We start from the raw sequence: 15,047 nt of genomic DNA, 5'->3' as shown, positions 1-15,047 counted from the left end.
AGGTGTATGGTATATGTGGTGTGATGTGTGTATGAGATGTGTATGTGTGGGTGTAGGGGTATGGTATGATATGTGGTATGTGTGATGTGATGTGTGTGTATGTGTGTGTGTGTGTGTGTGGTGTGGTGTGTATGGAGGTTGGAGGACAACCTCAGAGGTTACTTTGAGACAAGGTCTCTGCTGATTCCCACCCTATGCAGCAGATTAGGTGGCCTTTGGACAGCTGAGAATTCATCTGTAGGAGTGCAGGATTATGGACCTCAGTGGTAGCACTGGGATCATAGATGCCTGTATTACATGTGCAGCTTTAATGTGAGTTCTAGGAATTTGAACTCGGACCCTATGCTGTGGACAAGCATGTTAAACTACCAAACCACTTCCCCAGTCCTAGGTTCCAGGGCTTTGAACTTAAGTTCTGAGTTCTTAGTGCTGAGTAAACGTGCAAGCTTGGATGCCTAGTGAAGTGCTGGTGAGCGTTTAAAAAATACTGGTCTAATCAGACACTTCTATGAGCGCTATTTGGGAAATAAAAGCTCATTGTCCCTAGTTAGCAGGGATGTGCAATATAAAAATCACAGTGAAACCTCTTGCATATCAGGTTGAGATTATCAACCACAACCCACACTGATGATGTGGAAAACTGAGAACACCGTGCCTGGAGGATACATGTTAATGGAGACAAGCCAGTCGGCATACACCAGGCACCTAGAGGAATCGGATTCACAGAGTCCAAGAGTGGAACAGGCCTGAGGGAGGGGCAGATCTGGAGTTACCAGTTAATGGGCATTAAGATTCAGTCAAGCAAGATGGACAGTTCTCGTGGTTGACTGTGCAAGTCTGTACTGTACAGCGATGCTGGCAATATATTGTACATTTACAATTGTAAGGGGACAGATTTCCAGCTTTAAGTATTCTCGTGGCCTTTTAAAAACTTGACTTGTGGACTAAGCAGGTTGTATTATATATCTAGGACCGTAATACAGACAGTTAAATAAAAAGTGGCCATGAATTTGAGAGAGGGCAAAAGGGGAATGCATGGGGGAGGGAGGAAGGGTAAGAGGGAAATGACAATTATATTTTACCTTCAAAAACTATTTAAAAACTAAGCTTAAGTTGTCCTTGCCACTCAGCTACTGTCTTTATTTTGAGATATATATCTGTATATGACCCTTACATCTATCAGTCATTATTATAATTTAAAACAAACAAACAAAAAAACAAAAACCACTGATGGGGTTGGGGAAATGGCTCCGTGGTGAGATCACTGGCTGCTCTTCCCAGAGGGCCAGGGTTCCATTCCTAGCACTGACATGGCACCCCAATCATCTGGAATTCCAGTTCCAGGAGATCCAACACCTTCTGGCCTCTGTGGTCACTTGACAGATGCAGCGTACAGACATATGTGCAAGCCAAATAACCACACACATAAATTTTAAAAAAGAAAGAAAGATGGTGTGTGGGGGAGGGTGGGGGGAGTTCAGTGTTAATGCGGTTAGCCTGGGTTGGACCGGGAAGATGAGGTAAGCTTGGTACAGCTAAACACTTGTGACTTCTCGGTGTTTTCCTAGTGATTGCTATGATCTACTGAGCTTCCAGCCCTGAGTCGCAAGCCCTTTATAAACAGTAAAATTTCATGTATTACATTCTGTGTAAGGTAGGGATTATCACCTCCACTTGGGAACTGAGGAAAGAGAAGGCTTTTCTCTGGTAGGCACTGTTGCCTGTGAGGGAGCTCAGGCCGGAGACTCCGTGCTATAGAGCAGGGTTAGTTGATGCCCTGCAGGCAGGGGCTCCATGGGGCACATGGGTGTCATAGCTGTTCCTTTCACTTCTCTCCTCCCAGCCTTTAGGGACGATAGTGTAACTTTGGCCCTGGGTACCTGAGTGCTTGTCATCTAGACAGAGGAGGGAGATGATCTGTGGGAGAATTTTTTAAAAGAGAGTTCAGTGGGTGAGGTGAGCTGCCAGGAGGCAGTGGGTTCATACAGTTGTATCTGGGAAGCTATTTCTGTTGGGAGGGCAGAATCATCCTTTGAAGTACTGTGTGTGTGTGTGTGTGTGTGTGTGTGTGTGTGTGTGTGTGTGTGTGGTGTATGCATGTGGGTGTATGAGATGGGTGTGTGTGATGGGGTGTGAATGTATGTGTGTGTATAGTGTGTGTGGTGTGTGTATAGTGTGGTGTGTGTGTGTGTGTGATGTGGTATGTATGTGTGTTGTGGGGTGTGTGTGTGTGTGTGTGTGTGTGTGTGTGTGTGTGTGTGTGAACAGATGTGGCCAGGAAGGGCTGTGATTGGATACCTCTGACATGTGCTGGGGGTATAGCACAGTTGGTATAGTGTTTACTTACTGTGCATGAAGTCCTGAGTTCTTTCCCAAGCATGGCATAAGTCTGGCAAGGTGGTAAATTCTTGTAATCGGTCACTTGGGAGGTAGGGAAGAAAGTGAGAAGTACAAAGTTGTCCTTGGCTAGATAGTGATTTGAAGTCAGACTGAACTATGCAAGACTCTGTCTGAAAAAACAAAACAAAACTGAGAAATAGATCCCTCTAAAATGCTCCTGCACCTTATAACTGAAGGGCACAGTTGAAGTTCTGTGAGTGAAAGCAAGTTCTAGAAGATGAGCTCACAGAGCCAGGGAGTTCTAGAAGGGCTTAGGTCAATTTGGAGTCTGATTTCTCCATCCTTCTCTTAATGCCGCGTGCTGGGACGCTGGCACGATTGCAAAGGGTGTCCTGAGCTGAATCAGGACTTGGATCCACAGCCACTGTTGTCATTGTCACCACCATTTCAGCTCTGGTAGGGAGGACTCTTGATCTGCAAGCCCTTCTCTCTGAGACCTGGTGCTGTTAGCTAGAGGGACTAAGGGAACAGCAAAGTGGTGATCAGAGATGGAGGGAGAGGTGGATCCTGTTGTAGGACAGAGACTGTGGGGGGTGGGGGAGACAGAGAGAGAGAGAGAGAGAGACAGAGACAGAGACAGAGACAGAGAGAGACAGAGAGAGACAGAGATGGAGAGAGAGAGACAGAGAGGAGATGGAGGGAGAGAGAAGGGGAAGAGGGAGGGAGAGAGAATATGTATGAACAAGAGCATTTGCTGGCAGATCTCTGGTCTCTGAGTTACCACCAGTTCCATTTCCTTAAACCTTTGGACCTGCTGTGAACTGCTCAGGATAAAGTTATCTTGAAGTCACTTTACTCTGAAAAATACCATAAAATCACAAATGCTCCCTGGGTAGCAGTGAACTTGGTTTCCTCATCTGTACAATGAGTATATTAATCCCAGCTCTTTGAATGGTTAAGAGGATTAGATGAGATTAAGGTAGAAAATGCTCACAAAGAGCCTCATCCTACAGAGTTGAAGGACTCGGCAAAGGTAATAATTATCTCCCTCCTTGTACTTTGGGAAGGGCTCACACTCTGTGGCCATGACTTCAGTGTACTTGAGTTTAAGAAGTATCCATTAAACAGCCTCTCTACACCAACAGCTCAGTTTGCCTTTCAAGATACGAAGAGAAATAGGACCAGGCCATTGTTCTGTGGAAGGTCATTTTGGCTGGGGGCAGGGGGCTGATATAATTTATAATCCAGTATGAAGATAAAGACTCTACCTGCCTGGGGAGATGGTCCCTGCCAGGAAAGCCTCACTGGGGACTCACCTTGGATGGATTCATCCTTGAGGCATCAAAAGAGTTATCCGGGCAGAGGCGAAGAGGAAGCTAAATTGCTTGACACAGGCATCTCCAGAAGAGTGACCAATGTAGTGTCTCAAGAACTGAAAGTGTGAGTGAGGGATGAGCTAGCTTTACTGGGTCATAAAGGAGCCTCTGGACCATGGTTAAGAGTAGTGAAAGGGGAGCTGTTTGTTGGAATGTTGCTTCATGACCAGGTTTTGCATTTCAGTTCATTTTGGTGCATGCGATACACGTAGGAGAGTTTGGAAGAGGTCAAGACTAAACATAAGGAAAACTGTGAGGGAAGGCAGGGTGGTGGCTTGAGCTTAAGGAAGGATTGTGCTCTTGGAAGGAAGGATCAACAGGACCCTGACATTAATTGGCTCTGGGTGGATGAAGGGTGTAGGCTGGGGAAGTAAAGGACAGCGTCCATATTTCTATTATATTTGAGTAAGCAGGTGCTCTGTGATGTGGAGAGAAGCCAGAACCAAGAAGGGCAGAATCTGGCAGGACCATTATCTCTTGGATGAGTTGAGTTTGAGGTGACTGTAGGGTAGGTATGGACAAGAGGGGTCCAGGGCTCAACTTTTCGGTTCTTGGAAAAGATGCATCAGAAGGCCACTACCCTGCAGCTCTGTTAACAATAGGAACACCCTAGGTCTTCCTGATGTGGAAGAGAAGAGGGTTCGAGGTAGAAAGAAACTGGAAAACATCTTAACATTTAAGACTGCGCCAGAATTGAGTTACGCTGTGCAGGAGAAATAGTCAGAGAGGGAGGAGGAAGCCTGGATGAAGGGGGCACTATGGGAACCAGCAAAACCCTGATTGGCAGGAGAAATGTCCCCGAGGGCTCCTGAGGGCTCCTGTCTGCAGAGGTCTCAGGTGGGTGGTGGGAAAAACCTTATGACTCCAGCAAACAAGGGAGAGCCAGGTAGAGTGGTGCATACCTGCAATTCATTAGGCCAGCGCTGGAAGATTGTAAGTTGAAAGTCAGCTCGGGCAATTGGCAAGGTCTTGTCTCAAAATTAAATGGACGTGGAGGCCAAGGAACCAGTGGTCGTAGGACAATGGTGTTCTTTCTCAGCCCGTGAAAGACCTCAGATTTGATCTCCAATACTGGGAAAGAGAAAAGAAAGGGGGAAAAAAAACAAAAAGAAAAGAAGACAAGAGGAAGCAGCAGGGAGGCAATTTTCCTCTCAGAAACAGACAAGGATAAGAAACAAAAGCAGACATTCTAGGAGCAGGGGGATGAGGTTCTGGGATGCTGGGAGAGAAGGCGTGTGGGACAGCATGGCTAGGAAGGGAAGAAGATCTGAGCTCAGAGGAAAGAGGGATGAGGTGGGTATGTTACTGAGTCCAGGTTGGGAAGCTGTCACATGGAAAGCCAGTGGCCCAGCGAGGCATGTAAAGAAAAACAACCTGGGAGGAGACAGGCCAACATCTCCAGAAACCCCTTCTGAGAATTGAGAAGGTAGAGAGCATTCGTGAAGATGGCGGTATGTTCAGGAAGAAGCATTGCCCCAGGAGTATGAGCCAGGTAGTTTTAATGCTGATCAGGAATGATGATCTAGTGGGGTGGGGACGCTCCTCTTATCTTTGAGGGAAAGTTGTTCCAGGCATGAAGGTCACATCCAGGGGCTGAGAAAGGAAGCCAGTAATAAAGCAAGATGGCACCACTAATGGCTGCACACCGACTTTGTCCTTGCTCCAGAGGACTGGTGATAGAATGTGGGGAGCTCCTGATGAGTTTGAAGGTGGGATGCAGCTGAGGCAGGAAAAGGGGGGAAAGTCTGCTTTCCTTGGTGCAGAAGGGGTTGAGGTCACCTGAGAGCTAAGAAGTGGGCTGCTCAAGGGGAGCAATGAGGGTTCTGAAGCTCTTTTGATGGAGCCAAGAGAGAGACGATCAAAGGCAAGCATTAGCATGGGTGCTAGTTCACCAAAGAAATGACAGCAAGTCTGCCTTTAATGCAAAGAGCCAATAGCTTTCCACTCATTTTCTCTTTTATTCTTTCAACCATCTTCTGAGGCAAGTACTATTAAGTCCTGGCTGTCTTATACATGAAGAAAAAGAGGCGTGGAGAATGTCTTACACCTAAGACATAGGAAGGAGCAGAGGTGGATGTCAAACCCATGTGCAAAACTATGCCTTAGTCATCCTCGACATTTAGGGTGGGAGGTTGAAAACAAGAATACCCGTGTTTTCCTTATTTTTTTTTAATGAACAGAGCGTGAACATACAAAGTAGCAAATTTTTCACAGTTCAGTTTGTGTTGATCTTCCCCTTTCTCTCATCCCCCTGTTTTCCCATCCCAGGTTATATCCTTCCACCTCTACTATTCCCCATTTCTCTCTCTCTCTCTCTCTCTCTCTCTCTCTCTCTCTCTCTCTCTCTCCTTATTTTTTTAAGATATAAACATTTTACACTATGGGCATATGCAAGTCTATGTAAGCCTGTGAAGGGCATCAGATATTCATCAGATATTCTGGAGCTGGGGTTACAGATGATGGTGAGTTTCTTGATATGGATGCTGAGAACCACATTTAGGTCCTCTGTAAGAACACTGCATACTCTTAACTGCTGGGCCATCTCTCCAGCCCCCAACCATTCCACTTTAAGATTGCACAAAGGACAGCCATTTTGGAGATTGTGCGAGTGTTTCGTGTTTTGAGTTTGTGACGGGGGAGAGGAGATAGGTGGTCAAAGTTCATGAAAGTCAGGGGTAGATGTGTTTCAGGGTATTGGCCAGGGACAGATTTGAGCATCAGGCTGCAGAGTAGGGAACTACGAACTGATGTCAAGATGGGGATGGGCCAGGTCATGAAGGGCAAAGGCAATGCAGTTGAAGGTCAGCGGGCTTGAGGAGGTGAAGGAACCATGAGGCTAAAGGCAATCAGTGACTGATGTCCTCATGTCATGGGGATCTGCTCACAGAGCCAAGTGACAGAGTAGAGTAAGCAAGATGGGTGAGTTTTAGGGAGCTTTTGCAAAGCAAGGATCTAGGAGGGATGGGGAAGAAGGAGCTTCAGCTCAGGATCTGAGTACGGCACCAGTGCCTTCCACCTGGAAGGGCTCCATGCTAACTGTGTCCCTGATTCAACTAAGGTTGGCAGAGAGAATCCAGGGGCTGGAAGGGAGACCCCATGAGTGCTGCTCCAGGAACCTTGTCCAAGGTCCCAAGAGCATACCTGCTGTCTCGTCAGGGATGGAACCTTGTCTTCTGTCCACCCCTTCACTCCTTTTCCAGGGTGCACTCAAGTCCTGTCCTGTCCTTCTTCCTTCCAAGGGGCAGCTGTCTGGACTCTTGGTCAGGGCTGGTGAACTGTCTGCCATCCCACAGTTCAGCCCTCTACCTGTGCCATTGCATGGAAGCTAGGAGCCGGGCTCCCAGAAGACAGCCGTGCCCGCCTGGGATCACTTGGCTGGCCCTGGCCTATCTGCTCAGCTGCCTGCTTGCCTCCAGCAAGGCCAAGGTCTTCAGTCGCTGTGAGCTGGCCAAAGTGCTGCATGACTTCGGTCTGGAAGGCTACCGGGGATATAACCTGGCTGACTGTGAGAACCCTTCTCCCCACACCCTCCACTCACCCCCTGTCTCAATGAGACACCAACCAGGTGGAGCTGGACAGCACCCAGCCCTGAGTTTACTACTTACTAGGCAGGCAACAGGCAGCCGGATTAGAACCATCCCTGCTGGAAGCCAGGAAGTCAACTGAACCTACTGCATAAGTAGATTATACCCTATCTTGGCCACGAGGATTAAACATGCCTACCAAAAGTTAGATGGCAAACTGGACAAACCAGTAACTCCAAACACACTAGTGGCAGTTTCAGGAACTTGTACAGTCCTATCTGGTGGATTCATTTTGTCTCTAGTCCTGGCCTCCTCTGTAGAGCCGGCCCGAGTCTTCCTAATCTTGCCTCTAAACAGTTAGCTCTGGTACATTTATTTGACAAATGCAGCAAGTCCTTCAATATACTGTACCAGGAGAGAGAGGGGGAAGGCTGACAGCCCGGGTCAGGAAGGCTGAGGTGCGGTCCTGACCTTTGCTTTCAGGTAACTGTGTCTTAACCTTGGGGAAGTCACTTTGACCTCTGACCCTAGATTGAGTCATCTTCGAAGTAGATGGGAGGACATCTTTTGTCTCTGCGGGACAGAGGGAGCCAATGGGTAGTAATTGATTGCGAGCACTTTGGTCTGTGGTGGCTCGGCCACCTGACCTCGAAGCCTGGGTCTGTCCCTCGTAGGGATCTGCCTTGCGTACTACGCAAGCGGCTTCAATACGGATGCTGTGGATCACGAAGCTGACGGAAGCACCAACAACGGCATCTTCCAGATCAGCAGCCGGAAGTGGTGCAAAAACCTCGCCCCGAACGGCCCCAATCTTTGCAGGATATACTGCACGGGTAGGCCAGGGTGGGGCCCGCACTAGCCTTTACTTTTTGTTTCATTGTCTTCCCCTGCCCTTGTCTCTGGGTGAAGCTCCTCAGGAGGTGGATAAGGGGCAAGCAGGGGAGAGAAGGGCTTCTGTGAATCTGAAACGGGGTTCAAGCTTAGCGCTACAGGGAGGGAATACTGTGGGAGAGAGGATACCATCTGTTTTCAGAGATAAAGTGGTGTGTGTGTGTGTGTGTGAGAGAGAGAGATGAGAGAGAGAGAGAGAGAGAGAGAGAGAGAGAGACAGAGACAGAGACAGAGAGAGAGACAGAGACAGAGAGAGAGAGAGACAGACAGAGAGAGAGAGAGAGAGAGAGAGAGAGAGAGAGAAAGAGAGAGAGACAGAGACAGAACCCTGTTTTCTGCTCCCTCAATGTGTTTCTCTCCTCCCACTTCAGATTTGTTGAGCAATAATCTCAAAGATTCTGTCGCCTGTGTCATGAAGATAGCTCAAGAGCCCCAGGGCCTGGGCTATTGGTGAGTAACTCCCACTGCAATCCCCCACTCTGGCCCCATTTGGAGAGTTGCATCAGGTAACTGGCCCTCCAGGAGTATCCACTTTGTCTTAGTCAACACATCTCATAGCTCTACCAATTAACCCTCACAACCAGTGTTGGGGATTATGGGAATCCAGAAAACCACAGTTGACACAGAGAGGACAGCATTGGCAATCACATGGCCGCACCGTTGTTCCTTTAGTTTTTTTCTTTCTTACCTACTTCAAGCAATATATCCTTTGACGTTTCCTCACAACCAAGAAGTCTGAGCATTACACTGGGTGCTAACATAGATGGCTGCCTCATACAGGCACCCAGGTCAGGTGCTCCAGTTTCCCTGTCTCTTTTGATGGAGTTTTCCACTGAGTCTCCAACCTCTCTCCACTCGTGCCTATGAAAAACTAGCAGGGCAGGGGCAGAGTCAGGGAATACTCCAGAAGTTTGGAGCATTGAGACTGTGGACAGCGGATAAGGTTGGAAGGAAGATGAGGAACAGGTGCACCCATAGCAGATACAAAGAGATTAGGTTTGAGGGGCTGTGGAAGGGATTCAGGTGTAGGTGACATGTGGTCTAAGAGGAAGGGGGAGGGGTTAGACATGACTGAATCTTGAGATATCCCAGACATATTCATTGAAATGGACACCACTTTGTTGCTCGGAGAATAGCTGAAGCCCTAAGAAGTGAGTTCTGGGTAATGCCAGCTGTAGAACAGAGTGTGTTTATAAAATCAAGAAGAGACAAGATAGGCTCAGGTACTATCCCAAGAGCTTGCCTGTAAACTGTGAAAGGCTATATACATGTAAGACCTGCAAACTGTGAAGGGCTATATACATGGAAGGTGGTCACACTGCTCCCAGAATCACCCGGGAGCAGGAAAAGATGTACTTAGACTCTGGATCCCAACTTTTAACCCTTTGACAAGGACTCACGGGTAAGCTTGTTTGTATCTAGCTTGTATCTAGAGCATACTAGTTTGTATCTTCAGTGGTGTAAAATATGGCATTGGCTTTTTATAGCCATTCTCTTCCTTTAATAAATTCCTATGTGATTGCTTGCTGGTTAGCCCTGCTTGCTGCTCTCCATCTTCCTAGTCCTATCCTGGCTTCTCTTCAGTTTAGAGCCCTATACCTTCTATCTCTCTGAACAGCGCCCAGGGCTGAAGCTCAAGTGGATTCTCTCTGTAGGCCTGGCTGTCCTGGAACTTGTTCTGTAGACCAGGCTGGCCTCAAATTCAGAGATCTATCTCCTTCTGCCTCTCAAGTGCTAAGATTAAAGGTTTACGCCCCTACCACCTAACTGCTAAAGTGGATTCTTTTCCTTCTTGTTTTCTCTCCCCAGGGAATCCTGGAGGCACCACTGCCAGGGCAGGGACCTCAGTGACTGGGTGGATGGCTGTGACTTCTAGGACCCTCTCTGGATGGACTAAGCCACACACAGCTGGCTGGGAAGTGTGGACTTGTTCCTGACCCAGGCTTGGGAAGACAAGCCAAGTAATAAAAGTCTAATTTGACAGAAACATGTTTCTCAGCTTTCTGTGGGTCTGCGTGTACCCAGCTGAAGCCAAGCCTTCTCTTGCCTTCTCATCCCCCTTGCTCGCCTGGGTTTGGCTTTAGTAGACTTCAAGAAACCTATCATGGGGGGGTGGGGATTTAGCTCAGTGGTAGAGCGCTTGGCCAAGGAAGCGCAATGGCCCTGGGTTCGGTCCCCAGCGCTAAAAAAAAAAACAAAAAAAAAAAAAAGAAACCTATCATGGAAGGCTTGGGGGGCAGTGTCAGTGCCTACTTTCCCCAAACTTGGTAGAGTATGGGTCTACAGTCGCCAAATTTAAGAAAGGCCAAACCAAAACAAAAATAGGATACCCTGGTTAAATTAGAATTTTAGATAAACAACAAGTAACTTCAATGTACAGATATGAATCAAATCTTGTATGGATCAAACTAATTTTGAAGAACTTACTTCTGTATCTGGAATTCAGATTTAACTGGGAGCGATGCAGTTTTACCTGGTGACCCTAGACAACCCTTGGTGTAGTTTGCAAGGTCCCAGGGACACTTGCTTTCTGCAGTTCTGGCTGCAGATGGCAGCCACCCTGCCACTCAGCTCTCACTCAGGTGTCCCCTTACATCCTCTGGTCATGAGGAGGTACAGAATGACTGCAGGGAGGGACCACTGGGTTTCCCGGGCGTGATTGTCCACCTTGCTCTTTAGTGCTCTCTAGCATCACCGACATTAATAGCTGGTCACTTCCTGGAAGGGGGAAGTCACCACATACTACCTTCCTTTAAGAAGCTGAAAGCTGAAATGGACATAGAACATGTGGTTCATTTACACAATAGAATACTATCCAGCTATTAAAAAGCCACGTCATCATGAATTTTATAGGCAAATGGATGAACTAGAAAATATCACCCCGAGGGAGGTAACCCAGGACCAAAAGGACATGCCTGGGATGTACTCACTTATAAATGGATATTAGTCATAAAGTACAGGATACACACAATACACCCACAGACCAAGACGGAAGGCCCAAGTGAGGATGCTTGAATCTTACTTAGAAGGGGGAATAAAATAGTCATAGGAGGTATATGGAGGGAGGGAACTAGGTAGGAGAGGGGATGAAGAGGGAAAGCGGGGTTCAGGATCAGATGTGGGGAGAGACGAGAGAGAGGGCCAGAAGGCTGAGAGAATGAATGGGGATTGGTGGCTGTTGAGGGTGGAGGTGGGTGGCATTTTCAGGACCTGCAAGACTTGGGACGGGGAGGCTTCCAGGAGTCTATTGGGGTGACTTTAGCTGAGAGTCCTAGCAGGGAGGACATGGAACCTAAAGTGGCCACTTCCGTAGGCCAGGCAGGACCTTCCAGTGGAGGGATAAGAACATCAACTCACCCACAAAACTTTTGATCTAAAATGTGTCCTGTCTACAAGAAATGCAGGGACAAAGATGGACCAATAACTGCCCATCTTGAGACCCACCCCATGGACAAGAACCAATCCCTTGACACTGTTAACGACACTCTGTTGTGCTTTTAGACAGGAGCCTAGCATAGCTGTCCTCTGAGAGGCTCTGCCCAGCGTCTGACTGAAACAGATGCAGAGACCTCCACCTAAATATTGGATGGAGCTCGGGGAATCTTATGGAAGAGTTTGGGGACGGATTAAGGGACCTGGAGGGGTTAGGAGCGCCACAAGACCAACAGAGTCAACTAATCAGGACCCTTGGGGGCTCTCAGAGACTGAACCACCAACCAAAGAACCTAGGCTCCCTGCACATATGTAACAGATGTGCAGCTTGGTCTTCATCCAGGTCCCCCAACAACTGGAGCAGGGGCTGTCCCTAAATCTGTTGCCTGCCTATGGGTCTTGTTCCCATAACTGGGCCGCCTTGTTTAGCTTCAGTGGGAGAGGATTCACCTAACCCTGCAGAGACTTGATTTGCCGGGGTGGGTTTGTACCCAGATGGGGACTTCACCCTCTCAGAGGGGAAAGCATTAGGGATGGAGGTGGGACTGTGTGAGGTGGGGGCAGAGAGAAGGGGGCATCGATCAGGATGTAAAGTAAATAAAGTAAGTTAATGGAAAAATACAACAGAACAAAATGTAAGAAAAAAAAGCTGGAAGATGGGGTGAGGCTTGCCGGTGGGTTTAAGGTAAAAAAAAAAAAAAATACAGAGTGCCTTTTCCAGTATGTGGGAAGGTCTGTGGAAGGCAGACACTGCTCCCCTGATAGCGAGCTCTGACTCAGTTACCTGCAACATATGTATTTAAAGGAGCAAAGTAGGCAGGGTCTCGAAATTGCTAGAATAGCAATTGCTTTAGTCAGGGTTACTATTGCTGTGATAAAACACCATTACCAAAAACACCTTGGGGAGGAAATGGTTTATAAGGCTTATACTTCCATATCACTGTTCATCACTGAAGGGAGTCAGGATAGGAACTCAGACAAGGTAGGAGCTATGCAAAGGCCATGGAAGAGTGCTACCCACTGGCTTGTTCCCCATGCTGAGCCTGCTTTCTTCTAGAACCCAGCGCCACCAGCTCAGGGATGATCCCAATCACAATGGGCTGGGGGCCCTCCCACATCAATCACTAATTAAGAAAAATGTTCTACAGGCTTGCCTACCACCCAACGTTATGGAGGCAATTTCTCAGTTGGGCTCCCTCCTCCCAGATGACTCTAGCCCGTGTCAAGCTGCCACATAATTAGACAGCACAGCAGTAGAAGTGATGGGAGATGTGTGAGAAGAATGAATGTTGACTGCAGACTGTAGCACCCTCTAGAAGGACTTTCAGCGAAGCCCATGTGTGCCCAACTATAAGCTGAGGTGTGGTTGGTGGTTCCTAGGGGGCTGTCACTCAATGTCACTCAATGTTTACTTTCCCCAAACTGCCAACAAATACTGGAGGGGTGACAGGCCATCTATGATTGAGGAAATGGACTGGTTACCAGCTATGGCTGGACTGGCCAATGGGTGATAAAATGGGAGCTGTTTATCCAAGTGGACAGTGATAAAACATCTCACTAAGAGGTGACATTGATGACTAATGGGTCTATTAAATCACACGAAGCCCATGGGGCTGACCATGTGGCATGCATTATCTGATTTGTACCCTGGGACAATAATGATGATAATGTGGGTACCACTATCATCCCCATTCTGTAGATAAGGACACAGATTCAGGGAAGGGCAATTTGTACCCAAGTCAATCGGACTCCCAAGTGTCTACAGTCGTCGTATATGGATAAATGGTCAGAGACCCAGGCCTCATCTATCTTGGCTGCTGTGACCTCTGATGTCTATGCCTGCATTGCCCGATTGCTCCAGTGGGTCTCACTCAGTCTGAGGGAGGAGCCCAGGAAGGGGCAGAATGAGGTTCTAGGAATCAAGGGGACAGTTGTAAAAAGGACGTGGAGGCTGCCATCATGGCCTCAGCCTCTTCAGGGTGAGACTGAGCAGTGTCAGGCAAGAGGACCTTGGAGGCTGGGGCTGGGGAGTTGACAGTGCACAAGCTTGTCTAGGAGTGGGAATTAGAGGAGCACTGAGTCCCAAATCCAGTTCCCGAGAGAAATGCTCTGCTATGTTAGGTACTCAGGGTAACCCCCACTTCCCCATCACCCTCCCCTACAGTTCCCTGCTCCTGAAATCTTGCCTTCTTGACCTTAGTTTTGGTTGTATGTGTGCCCTCCCCTCTCTGTGTGTATGTGCGGGGTACATGTGGAAGTCAGAAACTAACCTTGGTGGTGTTCCTCAGTTTGCCTTTGCTTTTCTTTTTTTCTTTTTTCTTTTTTGCAACAGGGTCTCTTACTGGCTCGGAACTCATTGATTAGGCTAGGTGGCTGACCACTGGGCTCCAAAGATCTTCCTGTCTCTGATTCCCCAGCATTAGGATCACAAATATGTACCCCCATGGCCCACTTTTAAAAGACAAGCCCTTCTCAGCCTCTGTCCTAACAGTCGTGGAAACTGTCCTGCACTTGGCTGCATTAAATCAAGCCCCTCTTTCTCTTCCCTGGGACAGTTGCAATGGCTTCCTAGGAGGGTCTGACTCTTACCTCGTGCCACGGACACGCCTCCTTCAACCCTGCGTTCTGACCATGGTCTCTTCTCGCCTTCAGCTTGACACTCAAGTTTGCTCATGGTATAGGAGGGCTCAGCTGACTGGCGTGCTCGCTCAACTCTCCTGAGCTTTTCACTCTGGTGGCTGTGTCCCGGAAGCTTGCTCGCCGAGATCAGCATGACTTCCACACCCTTCCCCTTCACACATTAGATTTTTGTTCACTAACTGTGCTTTCAATGCAACCAGCATCAGAGCCTTTGCAGCTCCCAGGAAGGTCATTTCGCGAGATATTTTAGTGATTATTCCTTTCTTCAGTCAAGACTTACCTCAATTTCACCTCCTCAAAGTGATTCTCTGACACCAAGGCTGAAGGAGGAACCTCAGTATTCCTTGTCACTACCTTACCAGGCCCCACCATCAATCTTGACTTCATGAACATCTGAAAACCCACACAGACACACAGACACACAGACACACACACACAGACACACAGACACACACCTACCCACATCCATCCAGTCTCTTCTACTACATTGTAACCACCATGAGCAGGAACTTTGTGTGTTTCTTTTGTCTCCAACGTGTAGAACAGCTGAACAGAGTACTTGACAAATGGATGAACCTGCTGAAGTCCAGTTACTGTGTAAATGAGTAACGGGCTGGCATTCAGTTTGCTGAATGAGAGGACAACGGATGGGCTCTGATACCTTTAATAATGCCACAATTCAGTCAATGGTATTGCTAAGAATGACCTGAAGACCTGCCCTGTGTTCTATTTCACTATTTGGAGGGAGAGGAGAGGGCATGAAGTGAGGGAGGGGAACGAGTTTGGTTAAAATGGCAGGCTTCTCTGGAGTGTGGAAGAATGTCAAGTTTGGTGGGTGTTCCCA

At 48.0% G+C, this 15,047-nt stretch overlaps 1 protein-coding gene across 1 annotated transcript; it reads left to right on the top strand.

The window, feature by feature from the left end:
* Positions 1-7,034: 7,034 nt before the first annotated feature.
* Spaca3 (sperm acrosome associated 3) lies at positions 7,035-10,068 on the top strand. Its single transcript, XM_032914250.1, has 4 exons — positions 7,035-7,221; positions 7,915-8,073; positions 8,503-8,581; positions 9,941-10,068. Exons 1-4 carry the CDS (start codon positions 7,035-7,037, stop codon positions 10,005-10,007), a joined length of 492 nt encoding a protein of 163 aa, XP_032770141.1. The 3' UTR covers positions 10,008-10,068.
* Positions 10,069-15,047: the final 4,979 nt, after the last annotated feature.

This window comes from Rattus rattus, chromosome 9, assembly GCF_011064425.1.
Source record: "Rattus rattus isolate New Zealand chromosome 9, Rrattus_CSIRO_v1, whole genome shotgun sequence".
Lineage (NCBI taxonomy): Eukaryota > Metazoa > Chordata > Mammalia > Rodentia > Muridae > Rattus > Rattus rattus.
The sequence above is the reverse complement of the archived record's forward strand: the minus strand, read 5'-3'. Positions and strand labels throughout refer to the sequence as shown.